This window comes from Nylanderia fulva, unplaced genomic scaffold, assembly GCF_048542155.1.
Source record: "Nylanderia fulva isolate GAGA-0341 unplaced genomic scaffold, ASM4854215v1 Scaffold1, whole genome shotgun sequence".
Lineage (NCBI taxonomy): Eukaryota > Metazoa > Arthropoda > Insecta > Hymenoptera > Formicidae > Nylanderia > Nylanderia fulva.
In genome coordinates this window covers 5,136,330-5,163,390 of record NW_028189192.1, presented here as the reverse complement: position 1 = coordinate 5,163,390, position 27,061 = coordinate 5,136,330, and the positions used below count along the sequence as shown (strand labels likewise).

Genomic DNA, 27,061 nt, shown 5'->3' with positions numbered 1-27,061 from the left:
AAAAAATCTTTATTTTTTTATAATCACACAAACAGAATTTTATAACTTTTAAATTCTAACACTCCTTTATTTTATACTAACAAACTAAATTATACATACATATATGTTTACACAAAATTGTTATTTTGATAGATTAATACATTTAGAGGATTGTAAAATGTAAGGGAAATTGCACTCCTTAATTAATTTATTATGACATCTATGTAATTAATATATATATATTATAAGCCTGTTTATTTGATTAAATCAGCATCTAATATGTCACTGAATTTATACTTCTTCGTAACTAGTACTACAAACTAAAGATTTTTTAGGCATTTCAATACCTCTTGCAAACTGAATAAAAAGTTGCTCTAAAGTTGCAGACAAAACAGCATAATCCTCAATGCAGCTATATCGTTGTTTAAGATCTTTCATTGTATCATACATTTTTTCCCACGTTGTGTCACAATCAGTTACATGATAGGCGAGAAGACCCTGCAAGATGGATGGAAAAAGAAAAAATTTAGAATTTGTTAATAAATTGTGGATATACTTTTAAGCAGACTACAATCATTACCAAATTATCATCTCTAATGTCGCATGTTAGAGTAGATTCAATAATTATCTTAATATTTTTAACATCCTCGTCCGATCGGCCCGGATTTAATTTTATATGAATATCATAGCCAGCTCCAAATCGTTGCTTTAATTCCTGACTAGGACCAACACAGACTAATTCACCCTTCACCATAATAACTAGTCGATTGCAAAGTGCTTCACATTCTTCCATACTGTGGAACAAATTATAGTTTTAACACACATGTCGGATTGAACAAAAAAAATAAATATTCATTCAGATGTAAACAGTGAATATATATTTTACTTCAGGTATTTGAACAAGTCTAATAGATACCTGTGAGATGTAAGTATAATGGCTTGTCCTGCTGCTTGACATGCTTGTAAAGTATTCCACAGCGATCGTCTAGCTGCAGGATCAACACCAGTTGTAGGTTCATCCAGGAGAACAAGACTAGGATTACCGATTAGAGCCATTGCAATGTTTAAGCGTCTCTTGTTACCACCACTATAAGTACCACTTGGTTGCTTCATGCAAGCAGTTAAATCTGAAAAGATACATACGTTGTCATATACACTATTTTATGTAGAATATTTCTTAAAAAATTCTACATTATGGCACTTAACTCACTTAATCTATTAATCCATTTGTTAACTTCCAGTTCCACATCAGAGCTTGGTATGCCGCGAAGACGAGCGAACAATCGTAAATGGTCGAATACGTTCAAGGAAGGTATTAAGGCATCGGTTTGTGGACAGTATCCCATTTCAGAAAGATACTACAAAAAATAAATTTTAGCATTTTTAATGTTTCTGTATCTTTGCCATGGCCTTGTTAGATTGTGATGTCAAAGGCAAGAAAGTATACGCTAAAAATTCTTAAATGCTATTATTAAAAATATTTCGTAATGGCATCTAAGAATTTTTAGCATGTCTTTTATCGCCTCTGACGTCACAATTCCAACATGATCAGCGAGGAACCAGGAGCCTTAATAAACAATGTAGTACTAAAGAAATTAGAGTAAGTGTGAACTATTGTTACCTCCTTTCTGTTTGAATGGATTTCTGCTTGCCCTAAGTACATTATGCCACTGTTAGACATTTCTTCTCCGGTTAGCATACGGAAAGTTGTACTCTTCCCGGCACCATTTACACCAAGCAATCCGAAACATTCTCGCGGTTTTACTCGAAAACTGATCTCTTTCACGGCCATTAACTTTCCATAATATTTGCTTAATTCGTAGACTAAAAAGAGGCTATTATCTTCGTTTAGTGGCGTTAATTCGCAACTATTGGCTGGATCTGTAGTATCCGTTTCATACTCTAGTGTCGTAGCGTTTGTATCTGTACATAAATTCAATTACATATGTAATATTACTCAAAATTTTTCGTACTTTGAAAAAAATATTCATAATTATATACATCTTACTTACTGTTAATTTTATTGATTTCTTGCGCTACTGCAAATTTCTCTTTCTTCACTTGAACGTCCATTTTTTCTAGTTTACATTTTAGTTTTGCACCAACCATCTTTGTAAGTAACTTCGAAAATATTTTGTTCTCGAGCATCATCAGTATAGCAAAATATAAAATTGGTGTTACAGATAAATATACAATACTTTCTTCAAAATTCACATCATCCTTAAAATTTTTAAAATAAGGTAGTGGTTCTTTGCAAACTCCATCTGCACAATTCATATCTGAAAAGAATAATGATGAAGTAAATTATAAGTTCTCTCTATAACTAATAGAGCAAATTTAAATTACATTTCCTATAAAAATTATACAATCTTACCACAACAAACATCATCAGGTAGAAGACAAAGATCTTGAAGAATAGTTGATAGACGACGACATCTTGCATTTTGTACAGCTGTGATGAAAAAAGATATCTCACCATGAAATAAACTTACGTAAGGAATTAGACGGAAAATTCTTTTCTGTATAATTTGTAGTGAGTTAAGCGCATTAAAAAGTTGCATTACTCGTTGTAAGAGGTATTGTATCATAACTGAAACATTTTTAAATTTATTTATTTTTTATATATTTATACTTGCATATTTTAATAATTATTTAATTCAATATAAAATTTTTGATCATATATTTCTAAAGATAAATATTATATATGCTATAAGCTTACCAAAACCAATAGGTGCAATAGCCAAAAGAGTTATTATTGTACTTCTCGATTTATTCATAAAACTAAATATGTAGACGAGAAGTAAAACATTAATACCAAACAACATTAGAATTAATATCGTACATACTGCAAGAATATAAGTGAAAATATGTAAAAGAGATAAAAATATAATACTATAATTAAGATTTTTAATGTAATTAATATAAATACTTACATATTTCTGTTTTATAATATAGACGAAGACCAAGAATAATATCCATAATGTAGAATGCCAAGGTAATTAACAGTACGCATATTGTATATATCAGAAAATCAAAAATGAATATTGTGCCCCAGTATGATAACGATGAGACACCAGTCATACGTTGAAGTTGCTTAACTTTCGTAGATATTTCCTGCAGTGGATGCACAACAAACAACGCCACAGTAGAAAAGAAAAATAAACAGAATAATAAGACGCGAGGGATCGACTCCGCTTCTGGCGCTCCTAGTTTAGATGAAACTAGATTCGGTAATTGTTGCCTCGATATTTCAATCGAGTACTGATCACCAGCAAATGCTTTGATGAAAGTATTACTCAACAAATTCATTATTAACGGCACACCGTGCAGTGCTGTGCCAGAATAAAAACCGTTAGCCGATATCGTGCTGTTTTCAGTGGCATTAAATTCGGCAGATACGATAAAATGGTTACGGTATTCCGCGATATCCCGACGAGAAACATTCAGAAGAGCTGTAAGAAACAAAATGCTAATAAAACTATTGTTTAATATAATTTTGCTGTCGTATTTGATACGAGATTATTTATTTGGATACACTTTACCATTTGTGACGCTTATGTTTGCTACACGCTCTACTTTGCCAAATTTCTGAATTACATCTCTGTATTTTTTACCAATTATTTCATTGGCTGATGAATATTCAACTTTCGGATATCCGTACATGCCGAGATTTAGAGGAACAATATCTGTGGAATCGTTTGGTAAATTGTAACTTAAGGCCATGAAAAATACCGGTAACATAGAAAGAACGATCTAAAAATACAAAACAAGATATTAATGATAGAAATTCTAGTTTCAATATATTGTGAAGAGAAATATTAATAATTTAATGCAGAGTATATTTGATATAAAGAAACTATTGAGGAAAGATACATACAATCATCAGTAAAGTACTTATATTTTTCTTTGTATATGTGAATTTCTTGGCAAATAGTGCCAGTATTGATTGCATACATAGAGCACTCCCTGTAAGTTTACCTAATGGCGCTGTAAATAATTCATTAAGATGTCTTCCACTATCTTCTTTTTTCACAATTCTAGGACAAATAGTAAAGTATATGTAATTAGCAATAAAATAATAATAATTTAAATTAAGTTTCAGAAAACATACTTTAAAAAAACTTGTTCCAAAGTAATTAAGGATACGCTTATTCCAGTAACTCCTAATTCTTTCTTTTGACTTTCTACTTTATCCAGTGATTGAGGCAGAGAATCAGTATATGGTACATTTAAAATGATTTTTTCAGTATCAATGCAAAGTTGTTGCGTCCTCGAATCAAATTTACTTATAACGTTTTCAGGAACGCACCAAGATTTTGTTGATAAGGTTACTTCTATATGACCATGACCTAAAATAGAATAAAAAGTTATGATTAGTAAAATACGATTTAATTAGGTGTCATATTTAAATATTAGTAAGTATATTTAAGTATTAATAAGTTCAATATAATATCTTACCATACTGTTTTTTCAAGAACATTGGTGTACCATAACTTTTAAGGCGCCCTGAATGTATTATTGCGATTCTGTCACCAAGTATATCAGCCTCTTCCATATTATGTGTAGTGATCAATATTGTTTTCTCTCCTCTGAGTTTCTGTCGAACAATATTAATTATGCAAAATGTATTATACAACATATTGTAACATATACACATATCTGAAGATATTATTTGAAAAATTTTAGATTAAATTTGTGCTTACTAATATTATATCCCATGTGTCTCGGCTAGTTTCAGGGTCCATTCCCGATGTCGGCTCATCCAGGATTATAATCTAAACGTAAATTTAGTTTTAAGAGATTAAAGTTATTACAGTGCGAATTTTATACTTATATCAAAACTTACGCTAGCATCACCAATGAGCGCCATTCCAAGGCACAATCTTCTTTGTTGACCACCAGATAATTTGCTTGGAAGAAAATCTTTCTTTTCAGAAAGCTTCAGCTTAGCAAGTAAAGCATGAACATCTTGCTTGACTTCCTTTCTGGTTCTGTTCTTAGCTTTCAACTGTCATAACATTAAAATTGGATATTAAAACGTAATATATATTTAACACAATTGCTTTTATTTCATGAAGGTTATTGTTATTCTTACCAAGCCAAAAAATTCTATCTGTTCAAATACAGTTAAATCAGGAAAAACCATGTTTTCTTGAGGACATAGGCCTAGATCCTTTCTAATACTGTGAAGATGTTTTCTTATATTTTTGCCGTTTATGATTACTTTTCCTTCTGTCTCACTCGTTACACCTATTCGAAAATAAATATGAGTTCTTTCACAAAATAACATTTTCAAGTTAAAAATTATTTTGTGATGCAATCTACCTGTTAATATAGACATAAGTGTGGTTTTGCCTGCTCCATTATGTCCAAGTAAAGCAGTAATTTGTCCTTTGTAAAAGTCCACAGAAATTCCTTTCAGTGCATGAACTTGCTAAAATGTAGTAATTTAGTATTAATTAAATGCATTACATAGAAATGTAATATTTATCTTTACATATATGCTTACAGATTTTCGTAACCAGCTTGTTGTATAAGATTTCTTAAGATTACGTATTTGGATTCCAGGTGTAAATGTACCACTTGATACTGGTTCAAAGTTTTCATTATCCTCTTTACTGCAATCAAACTCAACAATTTCTTCGTCGAAAAATATTTCATTCTTCTTGATACACTGTAAAATATGAAACCATATATAATTATGTCCCACATTTAATGTTTGTATTCTAATAATCTTTATATATATAAACCAGTGCTGCCATGCAGTTACCGGATCAGAAAAGTGAGATAGAGACTGCTTTTTGACTGAAAAAATCACAAAATGTGAGGTTTAGGTATATTAAAATATTAACTAAAATAGTAATCAAAAGCGATATTTTGTATAAAATTTTCAGATGAAGTAAAAGGCTATTAAACAAAAATAATACAGATCTATGTTTAGATGGCCTAATATACAACACATTTTTTCATGACAAGATTTAAAAATTTATAATTAAAAAAAAAACGGGAGCTTAAATGATATATATATATATATTTCTGCAGTTTTATTCAGTAAAATAAATACCTAGTGTGCATTTCACATTAAATATAATAAAATAAACAATATTTATATAAAATATTAACATACTATTAAAATAAATATATTTACCTTTAAAAATAAATAGAAACCAGAAGTTAAATGAAGCCAAAGGCTTATATTTGGAGGAATTTTGGTAACACGATAAAATAGTCATGGACAGCACCAACAGACACTCTGACAAACAATTGAATACTGAATAAATGTTGCAGAGTTCGAGCATAAACATTCTTTTGTTCAGCAATTGTTTTCTTCTTTGCGCGCGTTTTTGTTCCTAGTCTCTAACAGCATGTTAGAGTTTAAAATCGCGTTACTTGTCTAACATTCGATTTGCGATACAAAGTAATCAAGATACTAAGGTCTCACGTACATTAGAGAAAATATTATAAGAATATATTTCATAAATATTAAATATTAGAAATAGGAATCATTTTAATATGATAAAATCAAAATATATCTGATATACAAATAAAAAATCATATACAAAGAGCTAGTAAGTGTCCTTACTATAAATTTGCTAGCCTTTTATATGTGAATTTGTATCTATCAGTTTACTTCCGATTTTATTATTTTAAAATAGTCTGTGTTCCTAATATTTAATATTTACTCCTAATATTTTTTCCATAGTGTGCAGGAATTATCACAGCAGACCAGTATCTAGTGATCAAATGACAATTATTACCTATCAGTCAAGACAGTAAAAATATGAAGAGAAAAACTCTTATGTTTAGCTCATGTCAATTTAAAATAAAATTATAGTAACTTATTTTGAATGATAGTAACTTCTTAGTTTACTAAAAAAAAGTAACAAAAAGTAATTTAAGTAACTGGATGATAGCGCTGTATAAACTTGCCTTCAAAAAATACAATGGATCCTTTCGAACTCCGTATTTACCAGGAAGTATAGCATTTATATAAATCGCAAGTGTAAAATGTATCGCAGTACCCAAAACTGAGAAGAGAAATATGAAGCCTGTACTTCCTACAATACCATATTCCTCATTCCCAGGAACAAAAATATTGTTCCAATGAATACCGATTACTAAAATAAAAAAAATTTCTTATTTACAATATATATGTAAAGTATAGTGTAATTTTCTGAACTTTCTTTAATAAATTAGTGATATAGCTAATAGATACAAATAAATGGAAGTTATTACATTTCCCTTCATATGCATTTGTTTCTTGAAGAAATCTAAATAGCAGAATATTTGGAAATATTATACCAAAATATGGTATAATTCCAAAAGCTTTAGCCTTCGACAAATATTCTTGGAACGACAATGCTGCCGTATATATAACACATAAAACAATTGTCACAAAACGTGCTATAAAAGATATCATCAATTAATATATCTTAAAAAATGTTATTTAATTTATAAGAGATAGAAGAATAGTTATTTACGTTTTGAAAAGTAAGCTGCAATATGCATGCCAAATGTTATAAGATGGCCAATGTATGCAGTAAATACCAGCCAAAATATAAAACCATTTCCATATTGCAAATAGGCTTCAACATTTTTAGAAAAAGTATGTTTAAATAATATGATTATTGGTACTATGTAAATAAGGCTGTATAATATTCCTGTGATTAACCAGATTAATAAATTGTAGGTCATTTTAACTCCATTCATTGCCATTAAAACCTGCATAAAACAATAATATAAATAATATATCGTAATAATTACACACATGAAAGATAGAAACAAAAAATAACACTATGTAATAACACTTTGTACTAACATTTACACCAATAAATTTCTCGTTTGATGCATAGTTGGCTTCTATGCAAAGCGGGATTATAAAAGCTATACCTGCTACTGTACAAATTATTTCACGTACAATTTTATCAGCTGTGTCTATTTTGACATGTGGTGGATAAGGCATTCTTTGTATTGATACCTGAAAAATATATGTATATTAAAAAATGATAAAATATATGTAATATTGTCACATACAGCAATAGTATATTATCTAATGTCTCCATATGCAGCATAAATATTTATATTTACCAAACACATTTTAATAATAAATTATTCATCTTCATGAAAATATATTTATATATTTCGTTTTTAAGTTTTCAATTTATATATTGCTTCTTAATTTATTTATCTTTATTTATATACTACTTTATATATCTCTTTATTTATATACTTATATATATATAAGATTTATAATACCTTTATGTTCGACATAGAATTTGCTGCTACTTGATTTATAAGCGCTTTATCTACACACATCTGAACTTGTACAAATGGAATCATATCAAAGTACATTGTAGATGATATATTCATATCTTCCTCTAATGCAGTTTCGTACAAATCGTATAAAATCTCCCCAGAATGTCTAATTATATATTTTATGGTACTTGTATTATATTGTTCAAAAACAATTACTACCACAGAAAGTATTGGATTTCGCGCCTGAGAACGCATATAAGCATCTGTCATTTCAGCCTCATTAGAGAATCCTGTTATATCTGTAAAGAAAGAAAGATCATTATTTTAATACTTTGTTAACTATTAAAAAAATCTTATTAAATTATCATGTTTTTCTGAAGAATATAGCATTTTTTTAAAGTAACACTTACTTTCTGACACAAGTCCAAGACAATTTTTCGCAGACTCCATGATCTTATTTGTATGTGCATTTTTTGGCAGATAATATACATTTAAATCATCAAGTTTTTTCATTAAATCTGCTTGTGTTTGTATAGGATAAAACGTGGTTTCATTTATTATAACTGGTGGATTAGCATTGAAATCTCTCACGACTTGTAATAATGCAAATAATCCAATAGGTATAAGAGCTTGTACAAATGTTGTCATACACCAATGTCTCTCACGTACCATGTAATCCTTATTTAGCAACAAGGCACAAATGTCCCACCCACTGGCCATTTTTGTTTTAACTTTGAATTTTAATCTTTTCAACAAATTGTTATATAGTAAACTGTCTTCTCAAATCTCTAAATAGTATACTGCGTATATTGTGTATATATATATACATATATATATATATATGCATGTATACTGCTTATCATTGAAAGGCAACACGTAGGCTTCTATTTATAATTTACTAGAATTGTATGATGGATTCAACTTTAAGCCTAATTCATAATCAATGATAGTTATATGCAACCTTGAAATAAAAATTATATCAAAATAGTAAAGCCTTCAATATAATTTAACATATTTTTTATAAAAATATTTTATTTCTTTTTTATATAAGAGGTAGTATCTTCTTGTATTGTCATATCACATTTCACCTACACAAGGAATTTGCATACATTACACAATAGTAACATGTACATAAAACATTTTATAATATTCAAGCCATAAATATTTTTGCAATTCTAATATTAGTGCAAATTGTTCGAGAAAACTTTATTAAATAACAAATTACAAAAATATGTATAGCACAAATAGGTATTTTAAACTAAATAAGATTAAATGCAGAATAATGTTATATTGAATGACTTAGAAACTGTCAAAAGAAAATGTGATTTTTATAAATCTATTCTTCCAAATAAGAACAACATTCTTTATTTAACATTATTTGACATATATTTAAGAAAATTCAAAATGTGTCAACATCATATGCTTAATTGCACATTTAAATGCAATAATATGCATTTATATTCAAATTAATGTCAAATTCACACTTATAGTGTGTAAAATAATTTTGAGATTATTTTGTTCTTTTTGACTGAACTCAACTGAATTGACTGCACTAGTTCAGAGTTTATCTCTTTTCCTCCAATATGGAGTAAAAATATAAACTCTGAACTAGTGCAGTCAATTAATTGCATATTATTGCATCTGAATGTGCAATAAGTATGTGATGTTGACACATTTTAAATTTTCTTAAATATATATCAAATAATGTCAAATAAAGAATGTTGTTCTTATTTGAAAGAATAGATTCATGAAAATCGCATTTTTTTGTTATTGTTCAGAATATATAAAGAAAAAGAGGAGCAGAGAGAAAAAGAGAGAAGTATCGGACATTGATATATAAATATATAAAAAAGTGATAGCGAAATGATAATTATAGACAGATTACTCACGCCACAAAAGACTGAATAATTATTCAATTAAAAACATATTCCGGAAACACATACAGTTAACACAAGAAGCTACTTGCTTTATAATATGTTTCATTTTATCACATTATCATACTCTATCAGATAACTGCATATCCCGAACTTTTACGCAAAATATATATCGCTTGTTTACTAATTCTACAATACAATAACAAAATACATTATTAATAACGGTATTTAACATGCAACAACGTTCCACGTCAGCGTTAGACTGTGTCAATTCACAATATTATGCCGGTATTATACGAGTTCGGTAGTGACGTATTTTGTCGCATATATTTTGTAACTACACCCACTATAGTCAATGAGTTCTATAGTTTGTTGAAGTGAGCCTTCCCCACTTAAATTTCTCACAAGTATATTTTATTTCTATTTTCTGTCTCACCAGTATATCCTACTTCAACAAACATGTATGGTCATTGTTGTGGTCTACTCTCTGCGATAGCTTCCTTTCCTATTTCTGTTATCCACCACCCTCAATCGACTTAATTTAATATTTGATTTGCAGAGGCTGACGTGGAAATTTCCCTGCTTATGATACTTAACATCGAAGAAGGTAGCATTATTTCGGAAGAGACAGAGATGCCTTTTGAAACAATCTGAAATGCAACATATAAATTGTACGATATAACTTTTATATAATCTAGTAAAAAAGAAATGTTTAATATCGCTACATATATAACGTCAAGTTCTATCAACTTTTAAATTACATTTATCTTAAAAATAAAAGCTCCCAATTCACGAAATTCCAGAGACAGGATCAACAATTCCCAGTCGTACAAAGTACACAGGTTCTCTTACAACAACAACAAGTCGTAACGACACCACGTGGGTTTTTACATAACCTGAATTCTGCTGGAATCTACGGCAGAGGATTAGTGATTGTGACGATAGAAAACGTATTTTTATTGTAACCATGAACAAGATATATCGTTTCGAGAGAACGTTGACATATTTGCGATCTCTCAACGTCTTCAGGGTGAATTCTACGAGGTGTTTAAGCGCGGAGAAAAATTCAGAGGGAGAAAACAAAGAGTCGCCGATTTCGAAATCCGGTGTCGAGAAAGAAACGCAAGTAGAAACGAAAGAAAATACGGAGGCAACAGATTCTGAGGCAAAATTGAGCGGTTTTGCGCAAAGTTACGAGAGGTTCTCACACATGAATGATAAAGTCCCTGAGAAACCCAAAACGTTCGCTTCCCTAATTCGCAACTCCAAACTTGTTGATGTAAATATTTATATATAAAATATTTATACATAAAATATTTATATATAAAATATTGATTCTTTTTGCTGAGCATGTAATATTAATTCAATAATTGATGTTTTGTAGCTGGGAGATCCTGAAGGAAAATTAGTAACTGGTGAGATTTTTCATGTGGTTGGTGATGATCTGTATATTGATTTTGGATGGAAATTTCACTGTGTTTGTCGGAAACCTATCAAGAATGGACAGTATGTATTTTGATTTATTTTCTTTTTAATTTAAAACAATTTTCTTTAAGAAGATACATGCTGTTATGCAAATGTTATACTTTTAGATATTACGTGAGAGGATCGAAGGTTAGATTAAGGATAAAAGACTTGGAATTGTCCACCAGATTCTTAGGTGCAACCACGGATTTAACTATTCTAGAAGCTGATTGTGTTTTAGTAGGTTTAATATCGTCACCATTACAAATGGCAGAGCATAAAACAAGGATCAATAAGCTGAGAACAAAGTACGTTTAATAATATTAATTTATTAATATATATGTTGAATAAAATCTATAATCTAATATGTGTGCAATATGTATAATACATAATTGGTCAGTATCTCCTTCAAGATAACTATTTACATTTTGTATAAATGTAAGTAGTTACTTATCTGGTATGTCTCAAGTTAATTCAATTTTTTAATTAAGCAATAACTGCTATGCTCCAAACAAATTACGTTGCGTTTTTAGGGACAAAGAAGTATACATAATATATATTTCATTTTAATTATATATTTTGTTATTTTATTATTTTTTGGATTATGTATGTTTTTCTCATATGCATTTTACAAACATAAGTGTCATGTCGGTAAAAGGGTTGCGTTCGTAAATCCACTCATCAAAATGAAGGAAGTTGCTCGACCAATCGGAACGCTCCTTTATCCTGCGAGCGCACTTTCGAACGCAATCCAATCGAAGCGCCGTGATTGGTGGACGCGTTCTCGCGTGAGAGTCGAAAAGTGGGGCTCGAAATCGAAAATAGTCGCGAAGAGGCCAGTCTCATTGCAGTCGTCGTTACGGTTACGATAATAAGTTAAAGGGTTCCCTTTTTCGTTGTTTTTTTTTCGTTTCTTTTAACATCGTCGTTTCGCGCGTTTTCCTTTCGTCTTCGGCGAGCGAGGAAGATTCACGAGTGGCGTGGATCACGAATCGTACACCAGGACACAATTTGGGTGACAGTTGTCGCGTGAGTCCGTGTTTTGTTACGCGACCCCTTGGCTTCGTAGCGTTTATCCACCGCCAAATCGAGTGACGACGGTTAACCTAATCAGTCGGTGGTTATACTACGTGGACAGTTATTTAATTTGCAGAGGCACGCAGTAAGTACATCGTATACGTGTGTGTGTGTGTGTGTGAGACGCATTCTTTGCTTTTATTTATGTTCCCCGAACGACGAGTGTCGTCACAATCATATCTTGTTTCTTTCTTTTATTTTTCTTTTTTTCTTTATTACGTTACTCATCTTGTCTGCGAGACCGCAAAATTCAATTAATATGGAAACACACGTTTTATGTGTTATGTTAATTGCTGTTTGAATGGTACCATACGAATATAAAAAAAAAAAAAAATACGTGTACCAAATGTACAGGCGAATCTATGTATGAACGTTCATATCCTCGTTATTTTATTTGTGCACATTTTTTTTATCTGGAACAAATTGTGTGAAGGTTAAGTATCTTATCTGGCCAATTTATTTTGCGAAACTTATGCAGTTATTGAGAAATAATTATTTCACTGTGTAAAGGTTACATATTGCATAAATATATGTATAAAATTCTTCAAAAATGCATAAATATTTAAAAATTTAAATTAAGAGTTTAACTATTTAAAAATTTAATTTAAAAATATATAGAATTTTCTTTAATGTGTTAAATCATTTAATTTTGATAATAATTTACATATTTTGTAAGAAATCTAAATGATTTTTGTATTTGCAGTTGCAAAAGCATTTTACATAATTTGTAGAAGTTACATAGAAAAAGAATGAGAAATGCTGTGGAAAGATAATAAAAATAAGGATTTTGTATATTATATAATTTTATACAAAACTGAATAATTTTTTAAAATAGTGATAATGTGCAAATAATCTAAAATACAATATGTTAATTATTTCACTGTGTAAAGGTTACATATTGCATAAATATATATGTATAAAGTTGTTAAAAAATGCATAAATATTTAAAATTTAAATTAAGAGTTTAACTATTTAAAAATTTAATTTAAAAATATATAGAATTTTCTTCAATGTGTTAAATTATTTAATTTTGATAATAATTTACATATTCTGTAAGAAATCTAAATGATTTTTGTATTTGCAGTTGCAAAAGCATTTTACATACTTTGTAGAAGTTACATAGAAAAAGAATGAGAAATGCTGTGGAAAGATAGTAAAAATAAGGATTTTGTATATTATACAGGTATAATTTTATACAAAACTGAATAATTTTTAAAAATAGTGATAATGTGCAAATAATCTAAAATACAATATGTTAAAATTTTAGAATACAGGTATATACAAACTGAATGATATGAGAATATTTTGTTTTATGATTTAATATTTTAAAATATAATAGATTGTAAGGGATTTATTTTTTAATTTTTTATCCATTTGTTTAGTAAATAACTTTCTTGTTAATTGCTATTTATGATCAAAAGCGAGCACGTAATAAGGAAAAGGTTCCGGGAAAATTATAACGCGGTAACACATAAGTGAAAAGAAATTTATTCGCATAACAAATCCTGTAAGCTTGTGTGTATGTGTGTGTATTTTAGCTTATATTATTTGAATCTTATGGGGATTTCAAACATATGATCTTGTGAAGATTTTTTTTATTCTGGTTCTTAAAAAATGTTTTTGTTTTAATTCTTTTTATATAACAAAAGTGTTGTGTAATATGAAAACTGCCTTTGATGATTTAAACAATCTTCTTTTTGCTTGACAAAATAAATTCACCAGGAAAAAGAAAATAGAAATTATTATATAAAAAGATAATAATTTCTTTTCTTTTTCCTGGTTTATTATCTTTTTAGATAATAATTTCTGAGGAAAAGATTATTTTTTATCTCAGAAAAAGATTATTTTTGAAAATTTACACACGAATATATCGTAAAAATAATTTCAAATTACCATTAACTTTAATTTAATAATACGTTTTAATTATTAGTGAATTATTTTGACTAAAAAGTGATGAATAATTACTTTATTCTCTGGTCGATCAAAAACATTTATTCGAAACTATTAAAAAAATAAAAAATAAAAGTGCAAAAAATCTCCATTTCCAAAAGATACTTTTTATATATTTAAGTCGATTTATTGTATCATCTGAGCGTAAATGTATTCGTGTACGTTAAAATACTACACACACAGGTTGACAACAATGGGATGGCACGTAATTTGTCTAAATTATTACGAAATGTTTGACATTACGATGCACTCGAGATTCTAAGTACAGTTTTCCCATGACTCTGCTGGCAAATATATATCGTGTCTGCATTACTTAACATCCGCTCAACTTTCTATTTGCGCTCGGTCACACATATACGCGCTCGTTCGTTATTTACATTTAAATCTTATTATTGCAAAGATTACATGCTGTTCCATGCCATACAATCGTTTATCTTAAGATCTTAAAATTTCACGTTTCCTAGTTCTTAGACGATATATAGACAAATATTTTCCTGATGTGCAATAACGTTATTAAAAAATGTATCAGAAAATATGCTGTATATTTCGCGAAAAAAAATTTTTTTTTTTCGAAAGGCTTTCTTCAGGATTAACAAATTTGGTTTATCAAAAATTTTGGAAAATTCTTATCGTCAGCAGATTAGATTTCTCTTATCATGAAAAATATGTTGTGAAATATATTGTCCAATCGATTCTGGCCAATAAGAAATTAACCATCTTCGATCCGGTTTATTTCACTTTCTTCTTAATCTTTAATACAACAGTTCTGTGAAACGTACAGATGTGAGTGTGTGAGATTAATAAAACTTAAATTTGATTTACACACACATACACACATGTAACACGATTATTTTGTCATTCGAAATTCATGGATTTTATATTTGTATATTATACTTTCTGTCAAAAATATAAAGCTTATTTTTTTAAATGTTTTAACGTTAACAACTACTTGCGTCTTTGAAGAATATTTCGTCTTTTTTAAAGTTTTAATTCGAGAATTCTTATTCTAAAAAAATTTTATATATTCTTAAATGATAATGTTTGACTTTTAGGGTTTATTATAAAATTGTGATAAAATAACTAATCAGTATTCTTATAATTTATCAGTATTGATTAATTAAAGCTTATATAATAAACAATAACTTGAAGTTGGTAGAAGTGTGATAAAGAATAATTATATAATATAATATGATAAAGAATAATTAATTATATAATATAAATTATCATGCGTGAAACTAAAAGAAATTTAGAATATTATAAAACAAAAAAACAAAAAATTAATTAAAAATACGTGAAAGCAAAATTAAATAAAAATATTTTTTCGATTGTATGATTTAAAACATACGAATTTGTGCAAAGGTATTTATTAGCAAAGGCTATAAATCTTCCAATAAGATACAATAATAACACAATTACAGTAATTATAAGTATACCCATTGTAAATTAGATTTGAACGATTTATTTGTTATTGTTGCATTATTACATTGCGTGCATACATGCATAAATTGATCGATAAAATACTGCTCGCAAATTGCGCATTATCTTTCTGTATTTTTATTAGTCTCTTGAAAAACTTGTTACAAAATACATTAATATTAATTTTATGAGTACAAAAATAAGGAAATATTGCGATCTATGGATATATTGCGAATATGGATTATATCCTGACACTTGGTAATTACTCAGCGCTCAATTTTTTGCGAGTGAAATCAATAAATTTGAAAGTGTTCTTTTTTGTAGAATTTTTTAATTGAAATATGAAAACAGATGTGGTGTCAAAAACAAAAGAAGAAATAAGTATGTAAAATTATAATTAATCTTGTGTACTTTTTCTTATGCTTAAAAACTCTTAAATGAATATTTTTTAATTTTTTTATTTACTAAACGTAAAAACAAATTGTAACACTTATAAAATTATTTACTCATTTATATAAATATTTAATTTTATATCTATATTGTAAATTTCTATTATTAATCTTTATATTACAAAAATGTATAAGATTTTAATTCGTATAATGATGTATATTTATTTAAAAAAAAGTAGAAATTATTATTTACATTAATTATATTAAAAAAATATAGGTTTTCGTAACATTTATGAAAAATGTGAATGAGAATATATTTTAAATTTTAGAATATTAAAAAGATTTGAAAGATAATAATTTTCACATACATATAAATGTATAATATAATTTATATAAAATGTTAACAAAAACTTTTTTATTTTTTCTAGAAAAAAATGGAGAAGAATATAGGCTTTAATGCGACTAATGCTGAACCTTCGGCTCCTCTGCCAACGGCTCCACCTTCTTATGAGGAAGCCATAGCTAGTACAGGAGGAGTACCTTTACACCCTCCAGTTGGTTCCACACCATATCCTCTAGGAACTGCGCCAATATCAATGCCAATGCCATGTATGTAATATTTTCTAAAAAATATGTAAAGAATCAGGGGTTACTAAAAAAAGTACAAGTATATATTATTTTTTATTTTTTTATATTTGTTTTTTTTTTTAATTTTATATTATTTAATATTATAGTATATTTTACTATATTCTTAAAATATGTTTTTTAAACAAAGCTGTGTACAAAAAAATTGTGTGTAATTTTTTCTAGTCTTTATTTTCAAGAAAATTGATTTTGAAAATTGATAATATATTTATGCTTTTTGAAATTTGAATATACTAATATATACGTGTTTTTTTTTCAATGATAAGAGGAAAGTGCACGTGTAAAATAAATTATATGTATAATACAATTTTAGACAATCAACCACCGAATCAAACGACGATGCCAATGCCGCCTTCCATATATCCAGGCTCGAGTCAATCAACATCGCAGTCGCGTTTTAATGCCGAGCCCAATTCTGCACCGCAACAGGAAGTACGAGTTATTCATCATGTAACGTACGCTCTAGGACCGAACTCCGTAAAAATATCCTGTCCATCGTGTCATACCGATATCAAAACTACTACGATATCGGATCATCAGCCCAGTGCTCATATTTGCTGTATCGTGCTTTGCTTACTTGGGTAAGCGACACTTTGTTACTATTTTATTTAAATTCGTGTCTTTTACGTATCTCGATCATTTAATAAAGTTATTTTGTTTTTTATTATTAAATCAAAATATATATATTTATTTATCACTTTTTGTTGATTATTTATCGAGTTTTATAAAATATTATATCTATTTATAATTAATTATTTTTATTATTTATTATATTGATTTATATTTAATTTAATTGCTTTTATTATAATTATATTTATATATTCTTATCTCAGTTACCAAAATGTAAATGATCGTTTTCACAATTATAGTAACATGTAATTTTTAGGAAATTTTTTATATTGTGGTATAAGCAAGGTATATTTATAAAATATTATTTCTGATGCCTTATGTATATTGCATGTATGAATGATAAACTCATTGTCAGTCAATGATAAGTTTCATATAAAATACATGTTTTGATGATTTCTTGTTTTAGATGCTGTCTCTGTTCATGTCTACCGTATTGTATGAGCGCTTTTATGAGTGTTCATCACTTTTGTCCAAACTGTAAAAATTATATCGGCACGTGGAAAGGTTGATTGCAAGATTATATGCGTGCATGCATAGGTTCCAGTTTTCCGCATAAGAACTACTTGACATTCTTCGCTTATTACACATTAAGAGCAACAAAAAAGAAGGATTGCTGAGAACGTAAGTCATGTTATATTATATTATGTGCAATTCTTCATACTTGAAAGTCATTACATTGCGATATGCAAAAGATAATAATTTATCAAAGTCAGGTACTAATTGATATAGAGGGTCAATTGTAGATACAGATAAGAGTGAATGAATAAGTGTATTTTAAACAAGATATATATTTTTGCGAACGAGATAAAACAAGATTTGCGAACTTCTATTATAGAAGATTATAGTATAGTATGGTAAGAGCGTGTAAGTTATATGCTTAATTTCATTAGAAAATTATTATGAATGCATAGGCAATCGAAATTGATAAGCACTAGGGCAGCAGAACTTTTTAAGGAAGTTCCGTGTCTTGCGCGATGTTATAATATGATATTTTCCACTTTATCGATATTTCCACTTTATCCTTTTTGATTAAGAAAAAACTTATAAGAATTAAGAGGAATCTTGAATGATCTAACATCTTGATGCCGAGTGAAATTCTTTCTCTCTGGCTTTTAAATTATTCAAACTATAAATAATTGTTCAATTGTATCGATAGATCCTCAAACTTTTCCACCTTGCATGAAAAAATCCTAGCTATCTTTATCATTACGCCTTAGGTAAAAATTCAAGATATGATTCGATAATATTCATATGCACGCGAATGTGATATTGAAAAATTTTATTTTATTTTAACAGATAGGCATCTCCACTTCCTTTAAAAATGTTAACAGATAGGCACCTTCATTTCCTATGAAATTTTTCGTGTCCTTTTTTTCTTTCTATTTTCTTACTAGCAAAGTAAAGTCTCCTGTTTAGGTTTACTTATAAAATCAATATTTTTATGTGCAAAATTTGATATTTTGTTTTATGTATTTATTTGTAGTTATATTTTATAGTTATTATTATTATTTACAGTTATTATTATTTATAATCATATATTTAAGTTATCATTAGTCTTCTCTTTTGTTTGGCAGATTAGCTGTTTTTTTATTTTTATATTTTAATTCTAAATGTAATAATATAGTTTTTTTTCTTCTTATCTTGAAATAATATAAAAAATATTAGAAATTATTTTATTATTCCTTTTTTTCTAATATATATTTATTAAGATAAGAATTTATCTATAACATTATATGCATAGGCAGGGGGAGGAGGGCAAGAGGGAGTATTTGCTTCCCCCCCCTCAGCAATCAGCAAAAAAAATTAAGCATTTGCTCGCCTTTCAAATAAAAGATGGACAATTTCCTGCTCCTGAGTTTTGGAAAGATTTTGACTGAGAACGTCTTTTATGACCGATAGAATTACAATATTTTTTTAGTGTTATACGTTTTTTTAAGGCTATTACTTCCATATGACAGTCAGATCCTTACAAGCATTTGAATAACATTTCCATTAGGAATAATGAATTAATTTTCATTGTGTAAAATTGTGTGAGACAAAGTCATCTATAATCCATAAAAGTATATAAGATGTGAACATCATATTTTAAAAAATATCACTTTAGAATTATTAATTAATTAATAAATAGATATCTATTAAATACTAATTTTAAAAATATAGGTTTCTTTGTTAAATATTTTGGATATAAATTTATATTTAATATGTGGAAAATTAAGATAAAGAATAACCGCAAAATATGCTATTTATTATTATCGAAAAAAATTCGATCTGCTTGCTCTCGCAGTCGAGAAAAAAAACTAATTATATAACTTTGAACATTTACTTTTATTTTTTATGTTTTATCTATCATATACTCACACAATTTACATATACACACATGCAGTTAAATGCCTTTTGGCAAGTTTAAATAATTCTCTGATGTGCGTCGTACATTTGATACACGCACTTGTCGACAATCATATCATCGTAATCTTCAATCACTTGATCTTCTCTCAAATCTCTTCTGTTCATTTTACTTACTCCTTCATATACTTATGGTCTCAAATGGTCCCATAATCCTATTCCTATTAATAACGTTCAAGAAATTTCGTTTCTTTCTGTTTACTGAAAATAGGGAGGCTAAAGATGTTTAATATATACATCTTTTTGTAATTCCATACTTTTTATGTAAGTATTTTGCCATCCAATTTTTGTATATGTATGATATAATAAAATATATATATTTAGTTAAGTGTGTTTGTCCACGTACATTTATCTATTTTTTTTTAATAGGTATATACTTTGATAGATATATAAAATACACCTATAACGATATATGTATATATATATTTTATATATCATTATTATATATAATTATTATATATAATTAAGAAAAAAGGCTTGTTCTTCACTTTTTGATTTTTTAAATTTTATTTTTGTTTCTAATGCGTACAGTATATCGAACAAACTCGAGTATATATGTTCTTGCTTGTAATGAAAAAAGTTTTGTTTATAATTTATCGAAAAACTACGCTACATATATACGAATCGATTGCTCTTCGGGAAGATATTAATTGGAGCATGAAACTTGTCCTATATACAGGTAGTAGACTTTGGTGTGAGTGTGCGCGAATGAAATACCACCGTTTATGCATCGTCTCTGTAACCAACGTTACCAAAAATTTTACAAATGATATCTATAGTAAAGTCTCCTGTTGCAACATTGCGAACATCAATAGTTGTTATTATCAAAGAACGATTTACGCACTATTTGCGCATATAATAAGTATAAATACAGTTTCGGGAGTATAATCGTATTATAATTATACGGTAAGTCAGCGAATCGTCTTTCTCGCAATTAAAGTACATTATATTTTTATATTTTTAGGCCAGTTTCTAGAACCGTGATACATTAGAGCTATATATAATTATATGTTTTAGAAATATCGAAACCATAATTTTTATTTAATTGAAAGAATTTTTAGTATAAATCGGATCTTTAAATATAATAATATATGCAATGAATGATCGTGAAATATGTTTCTCATAAAAAGATGCTTCTCTTTGTCAAATGTCTGATAACATGGACTATCACAACTTTGCTATTATTTTCGGAAAGACTGTTCGCCACTTTCCTTTATATTGATAATACATTAGTAAATAGAATCACATCATCCTATGAACGTCTACCCGATAGTTTCCAGCAAATCCTGGCCGGGTGGGAGAAATTGTTGTTGAGCAACTGAGGAATATTCCGTGTCGATCGGTTTCGTGTCGTCGTAAAGTGCCGGTGCTTCGCATAAAATTGTAAAAGTTCCAACTATGGAGGCTATCGTAAAGATCCATAGAAAGAGACGGTCAAGAACCATTGCGACAAAACCCCAATCTTGATCTTCCTATGATGGTACAATGTAAAACATAGCAATTAATATACAGAATAAGGCATCCAAAAGGATTACATTTCAATATCCATGTAAAAATAATTCCTAAAATAGTCCTAAAATGATCCCATTATTTTCCAATTTTATACACGAATAATTTTTAATTATAGTTGCTTTTTTGAATCGTGAAATTTGATTTTTAACAATATCTTCATATTTTAAAAAAGCAGCAGAAATATTGAAATACGATTTTTTTAGGCATTAAATATTTTTTTGTAATATATTATAAAAAATATTTAATACATTAAATTAACATCAAATTATAATTTAGTGTTGAAATATTTACCGCATTGAATTCGTCCTGGCGTTGTATATGATGCTGAATGAACATGACATTATGTAAAGCTTTCTCCAATTCGAAAGGATATTTTTTTCTTGGCGTTACATCACTCAATGACTCATCAAGACCGGACATAACTGTTGGAAGCCCGTTATATCCTAAACTGCCGACTAAAAATCGATTATGGGCAGTTGTCCTATGTAAACCGTTGCAACCTAAAACATCGTTAACTGTTATACATAATCATTGCTTCACAACTTAATAAAAAATCTAAACATTTTATTACAAAAATATATCAATTAATGATACGTTGCATTCAACGTATTGAATATTAATTTTAACATATTAGCTATATGGAATGCATTAAGAAAAAAGTAATAGAGAACATTATAGTGCATTAATTAAAATGAGAAAAATAAACTAATGAGTTGAAAATTGACACATGCAAATTTTTGAAAATAACTGTTTATAAAAATATATAATTTCTTTTTACATCATATTGCATTGAAGATTATAAAAATTATAAGAAAAATTAAATAAAAACTCAGAAAAGAAAGAATCAATTACTTGAGACGGAGAGAATTAATAAAAGGATCATACCATCGATTCGTTGATGGCGGGCAGAATCCGGCGAAGATATTATCGATGACGATTGTGCCGCTGCTGCGATAGCAGCATTAAACTTACTCTTCTTTCCGGATCTTCCTCTTCCATGTATCTTGTGTGCAGCGAGATCACTGAGAAGATCGTCGGGCACTCTCATCAGAAGTAGCTTCGGTAATCTTCTTATAAAGATTTTTCTCACCCAAGGTGCCATCTTGTGAGTGCTCGGTTTACGGTAATGTACATTCAGGATAATAATCGTTATCACGACCGACAATCCGACCAGGATCATCGTAAAGAGTAGATACTTGCCGAGCAACGGCAGTGCTAGCGATGTGGATGGTATAATTTCGGATATCAGTAAGAAGAACATGGTCTGAGATAGTAAGATATTGATGCAGAGAGCGATCTTTTCTCCGGAATCGGCTGGTAGATAGAAAGCCAACACTGATAGATATGAGATACTGACGCACGGTACTATGAGATTCACCGTGTAGAACAATGTTTTCCGACGTAAAGTTATATTGAAGAAGATATCTGGATACGGTTCAAGACAACAAGGATAATATTTCTTGTGACGTTCCGCGGGAACACCCAATATGTCCCATTCCACACTCGGATAATATTCGCGCAAGTCGATACCTACTTTGACTTGATCACCCACATCTTGATTAATATGCTTCAAGTCAATCTGAAGAAAATATATTTCGGACGATTAGAAATAAAAAATATATTGGAGAGATTTTGTAATCGATATTTTTACAAAATATGAAAGAAATTGATTATCACATAACGGGGGGACAATAATTATACCATCTTTATATTTATTTTTCTATATATTTATAAATGATAAGATTTACTCACTTGAAAGCCATCATATGTCCATGAGCCAAATTTCATGAAACAGGTTTGTTGATCGAAGGGAAAATATCTAACATCTATTTCGCAAGAAGATTTGAAAATTGCGGGAGGTGTCCAAAGAACCTTGCCGGTGTAATGCAAAATAGCTTTAGTCATTGTTGTCACGCCGTATTCTCCGTCCGCGCTAAAAATAAACTCGTTATTTCAAGTTGAAATGCTTATAAATTTTTCCATACAAAAATGTAATACACCATATAATTGAGTCTGACAAGTCTGAAAAATCAATAAACGTATGCCTATTACTTCAAGTTGATAAACTAACAATTTTTTATACAGGTGTAATACACTGTATATAATTTCTGAATAAAAAATCAATACACGCTAAAAATATATTTTGCGAAAGAAATCATGCGCAGTTATTTTTTAACCGCGATAATCGTAAGAAAAATGAAACGCACACTGAAAAAAATCCATGTACTTTTACATAGAAATTACTAGGTCAGAACTGGAAAAGTTACTTGCTTATCACTGTAATTTTTTTTCCATTTGTTTTAAAGTGAAAATACATATTAATGTAAAAATACATGTAAAATATAGGTAAAATTATTATTTTTATGCAAAAATCATATGTAATTTTAAATTTACTATTTTTACTTTATTAGAATTTTATTTTATAAGTATTTATCTATTTTTTATTTATAACACTATTTTATAGCATTTATACATTCCTAACATTTTCTATGTGTAATTATATGTTCAGTGAAATATTTTTAATCTTGAAAATATTTAAGAATATATTTCGTATGAAATTACATATAATCTGTAATCTTCCATGTAAGTATCAATATTGCATGGTTATGCTGGGTCGGAAAAAACCTAGCTTAATCATGTAAATATTTTTTTCAGTGCAGCATCACGTACTTGTTATAAAGCACAATGTCGGGTAGCCATATATGTTCACTAGGCACGTAGAGTTCAGTGACACCTCCGTATTCCAACGGATCCCATTGGAACTTATGGTCCTGCCATTCCTGAAAATATTAATATTTACCTCGATTACAATCGGATCTTTGATTCGCAATCCAACTAAAAGTTGGTCAAACTTTTTTGTCTATAATTTAACACTTACATGCTCCAACCAGACGTTCGTCGTTAAGATTTGATCTTTTAAATTCTGCAAATATAACGAGTGGACTTCAATAAGGAGAAATAGTAATAAATAAATAAATAAATAAAATGTAGGTATATATGTTACACATTTAATTGTGCATGAATTACACATAGCTTTATTAATTTTCAATAATGATAAAATTATATTTGATCGCATAAGTATGTATACATGACGAGAGAAGATATGTATACGTACGAGATCTATCAGCTGCGAGAGACGAAGACCTAGTTTCACAATAACAGTGTCTGTATTGTTAGATACAGGTCGAATCAGCCGATTGTAATTTGAAAGTAGATCATCATAAAGTCTTTTAGCATCTGGATTGCTATAGCAGATCCCCACCGAAAGGATCAGGATAATTAAAGGGAATATCATTTTTTTGTTAACGTGTGATTAAACAGAGGTCATCAAAAGCATCCTGTACACACATTAATAAAATGACATCAGTTTATTTCGGATTTATTAATATTCCAATTTATTTCGTACATAAGTTTGGGATATTTGTGAATGTTATTATTTTTAAGATTATATATTCATTTCAATATTAATTTCAATTTTAATTTTAAGATCTATATACATATGATACATATACATAGTAATTTAGATTAAGATACTGATTTTTATTACTTTAAACACTTTACACAAAACTTTAAATCTATTTTTGCTGAAGAATATATTTAAAACTGTATTTCTTATAAATCTGTTTTTAAATTTACGTAAAATAATTTCCTGCTTGTTATCCAAAAAATGAATATCAAATGAAAATCTTCACGGTTGAAATTTATTGTGCACTTGGAATTATGTTTTTTTATTAAATTAATTTTTATATTTTTCTCTGTTGTCGGTTGAGAAATTTCATTTATATTTCACTAGTATTTACAGAGTATAATATCGATAGCTTAACTGAGCTTTGCGAGTTATTAGTCATACATTACAAACCTGTTGCGTTAAGTGATCGTTTGCTCTTATTAATTTTTAAGAGGTATATATGTTTTAATTAGTAATTTTTTTAAATAAAATGTTTTATTAAATAAAATAATTTGAATTAAAGTTTTTGAACAAAGTTAAAGTTTTGAGCTAAAATTTTTGACAGTAAAAGATTCATAATAATTGCTCGTCATATATTTGTGACAGTTTAATGAAATTTTTTAGGATTATTATATTATTATATTAGTAATGCAAATTAATCGTTACAAATTGTATTTATACTTATTTTGTGTGGGTGGAACAGTTAATGGTTATATTTACAAAAGTATAAGAGAGTTTGTGAGAAGTATATTATTTTCACAAATAAATCTCAAGAAATATTAAAAAAAGATATATAACAATGTTATATTTCTTGTGACATACATATATATTAACATAAATTTAATTTTTCTTTTCTATGCATCTTCTCTATCATAGTTTACTGCAATTACTTTATTATCTACGTCAAGAACAAAACATTAGAAACGCATTCTAAAACGAAAACTATTCCGATTACTTTTATTGTTCTTATACTTTTAAAAGTTGCTTATTGTTTTTATTCACTGAATTATTTTATTATCTCTTATTATTGAAGCCAAGAATATGATGTGTACCTAAATCGAACATAATTTAAACTATCATGGCATACTTGCGCTTTGCTTTCCTCGGATTCTTCGTTTTCACTCTTTCTCTGAATACGGCGCCTTTATCCCGTGCCTTTCTTGTATATCATAATCTGGTAAATACGTCCGATTTCTGGCGCGCGGCTTATCAATCAGTGATACGAGTCAGACTTTGGTCAGTCTCTCATTACTCGCGCGGACCTCGCTCGCGAAATACCGGAAGAACGTCGAACAGAAATGACATTGTGTACAGCCGCTGGACCACTGGATGCTGGTACGTGCATCTCCGATCCGCAGGATCAATACAACATTGCGCATGTACCAGCATGGCCGGTTCTCGGTCTCTGCGCGGTGTGAATGCACCCTCGCCGCGCAAACTCACGGAATTCTACTGCGCCGCTTCGCAGTAGAAAGAAACGCGCACGTCAGCCGGGTCTCGATGCCTTCCTGGGATCCGCTACGCCCTTTCCAAATGATTCTCGGCTCTATTCATATTACATTGTTCTCTATCTATTGTCTAATATTTATTGAGAGGATGCGGTAATAAACTATCAATAAATATTCAGTTTACTGTAAAACCATGATAGTTGTAATTCATTTCTTTGCTTCAATCATTTAATTTATAGAAGTTAGATAGAAAGGGAAAAGAAAATATATGTACCCAAGTTTTTTTTAATGAATTTTGTGTTGAAAAATTATTCCAAAATGAGGCTAATTTTATTGTAAATTTTTATTATTACATAATTCAATGCATAATTTGCTGTTTGCAATTATGTATGAAGAGACGATTAACCACAATACTAATAATAAGAGTTTAAACTATGATCAATTTTCTTTACAATGATTTTTTAATGATTGTTATTATTGTAGAGTCGCATGTTTTTCATGCTGCATTTCTATAATTATATAAAAATAATTTGTGATTATTTCACATTCTTTTAAGTATCAGTTCTTTTT

At 28.7% G+C, this 27,061-nt stretch overlaps 4 protein-coding genes across 13 annotated transcripts; 2 read left to right on the top strand and 2 right to left on the bottom strand.

The window, feature by feature from the left end:
• Window positions 1–46: 46 nt before the first annotated feature.
• On the bottom strand, window positions 47–11,261 carry LOC114931104 (phospholipid-transporting ATPase ABCA3-like). 6 transcript variants are annotated; one of them, XM_085480483.1, is made up of 26 exons: window positions 10,871–11,261; window positions 10,125–10,759; window positions 8,646–9,323; window positions 8,236–8,534; window positions 7,799–7,957; window positions 7,461–7,701; window positions 7,216–7,383; window positions 6,910–7,097; window positions 5,489–5,653; window positions 5,305–5,413; window positions 5,075–5,229; window positions 4,826–4,987; window positions 4,683–4,754; window positions 4,438–4,576; window positions 4,091–4,328; window positions 3,857–4,016; window positions 3,522–3,732; window positions 2,913–3,431; window positions 2,699–2,824; window positions 2,354–2,569; window positions 1,992–2,258; window positions 1,601–1,902; window positions 1,190–1,337; window positions 896–1,106; window positions 560–773; window positions 47–477 (listed from the first exon to the last, which is right to left on the bottom strand). In XM_085480483.1, the coding sequence occupies exons 3-26, from the start codon at window positions 8,953–8,955 to the stop codon at window positions 271–273; spliced, it is 4,986 nt and encodes a 1,661-aa protein (XP_085336609.1). In that variant the 5' UTR covers window positions 8,956–9,323; window positions 10,125–10,759; window positions 10,871–11,261; the 3' UTR covers window positions 47–270. The 6 variants fall into 6 exon arrangements, with proteins under 6 accessions (XP_085336609.1, XP_085336611.1, XP_085336615.1 ...); XM_085480485.1 differs by having other exon boundaries at window positions 8,646–9,196; window positions 10,237–10,759; XM_085480489.1 differs by having other exon boundaries at window positions 8,646–9,196; window positions 10,546–10,759.
• mRpS28 (mitochondrial ribosomal protein S28) lies at window positions 10,470–12,735 on the top strand. 3 transcript variants are annotated; one of them, XM_029303045.2, is made up of 5 exons: window positions 10,470–10,516; window positions 10,669–10,780; window positions 10,913–11,388; window positions 11,494–11,615; window positions 11,702–12,735. In XM_029303045.2, the coding sequence occupies exons 3-5, from the start codon at window positions 11,077–11,079 to the stop codon at window positions 11,889–11,891; spliced, it is 624 nt and encodes a 207-aa protein (XP_029158878.2). In that variant the 5' UTR covers window positions 10,470–10,516; window positions 10,669–10,780; window positions 10,913–11,076; the 3' UTR covers window positions 11,892–12,735. The 3 variants fall into 3 exon arrangements, with proteins under 3 accessions (XP_029158878.2, XP_029158877.2, XP_029158876.2); XM_029303043.2 differs by having other exon boundaries at window positions 10,479–10,570; XM_029303044.2 differs by having other exon boundaries at window positions 10,478–10,780.
• Window positions 12,671–21,611, top strand: LOC146725303 (lipopolysaccharide-induced tumor necrosis factor-alpha factor). Its single transcript, XM_029303046.2, has 4 exons — window positions 12,671–12,735; window positions 16,834–17,014; window positions 17,364–17,631; window positions 18,087–21,611. Exons 2-4 carry the CDS (start codon window positions 16,840–16,842, stop codon window positions 18,187–18,189), a joined length of 546 nt encoding a protein of 181 aa, XP_029158879.1. The 5' UTR covers window positions 12,671–12,735; window positions 16,834–16,839; the 3' UTR covers window positions 18,190–21,611.
• On the bottom strand, window positions 20,572–26,396 carry nAChRalpha2 (nicotinic acetylcholine receptor alpha2). Of its 3 annotated transcripts, none has more exons than XM_029303052.2 (9): window positions 26,131–26,396; window positions 24,711–24,933; window positions 24,474–24,518; window positions 24,266–24,375; window positions 23,348–23,528; window positions 22,481–23,174; window positions 21,887–22,095; window positions 21,350–21,555; window positions 20,572–20,819 (listed from the first exon to the last, which is right to left on the bottom strand). In XM_029303052.2, exons 2-9 carry the CDS (start codon window positions 24,888–24,890, stop codon window positions 20,807–20,809), a joined length of 1,638 nt encoding a protein of 545 aa, XP_029158885.1. In that variant the 5' UTR covers window positions 24,891–24,933; window positions 26,131–26,396; the 3' UTR covers window positions 20,572–20,806. The 3 variants fall into 3 exon arrangements, with proteins under 3 accessions (XP_029158885.1, XP_029158887.1, XP_085336635.1); XM_029303054.2 differs by having other exon boundaries at window positions 26,135–26,396; XM_085480509.1 differs by having other exon boundaries at window positions 20,572–21,555.
• Between the last annotated feature and the right edge of the window lie 665 nt (window positions 26,397–27,061).

Bases quoted from the DNA above. Each gene is read 5' to 3' on its own strand.
- LOC114931104 (XM_085480483.1), bottom strand. From the start codon at position 8,955: ATGGCCAGTGGGTGGGACATTTGTGCCTTGTTGCTAAATAAGGATTAC. The intron at 7,702-7,798 runs GTTAGTACAAAG...TGTTTTATGCAG, and splicing joins AGAAATTTATTGGTGTAAAT to GTTTTAATGGCAATGAATGG. The intron at 1,107-1,189 runs GTGAGTTAAGTG...GTATCTTTTCAG, and splicing joins CAAATGGATTAATAGATTAA to ATTTAACTGCTTGCATGAAG.
- mRpS28 (XM_029303045.2), top strand. From the start codon at position 11,077: ATGAACAAGATATATCGTTTCGAGAGAACGTTGACATATTTGCGATCT. The intron at 11,389-11,493 runs GTAAATATTTAT...GATGTTTTGTAG, and splicing joins GCAACTCCAAACTTGTTGAT to CTGGGAGATCCTGAAGGAAA. The intron at 11,616-11,701 runs GTATGTATTTTG...TTATACTTTTAG, and splicing joins AAACCTATCAAGAATGGACA to ATATTACGTGAGAGGATCGA.
- LOC146725303 (XM_029303046.2), top strand. From the start codon at position 16,840: ATGGAGAAGAATATAGGCTTTAATGCGACTAATGCTGAACCTTCGGCT. The intron at 17,015-17,363 runs GTATGTAATATT...ATACAATTTTAG, and splicing joins AATATCAATGCCAATGCCAT to ACAATCAACCACCGAATCAA. The intron at 17,632-18,086 runs GTAAGCGACACT...TTCTTGTTTTAG, and splicing joins ATCGTGCTTTGCTTACTTGG to ATGCTGTCTCTGTTCATGTC.
- nAChRalpha2 (XM_029303052.2), bottom strand. From the start codon at position 24,890: ATGATATTCCCTTTAATTATCCTGATCCTTTCGGTGGGGATCTGCTAT. The intron at 23,529-24,265 runs GTACGTGATGCT...GTTTATTTTTAG, and splicing joins GACATTGTGCTTTATAACAA to CGCGGACGGAGAATACGGCG. The intron at 22,096-22,480 runs GTATGATCCTTT...ACGATGTTTTAG, and splicing joins CCGCCATCAACGAATCGATG to GTTGCAACGGTTTACATAGG.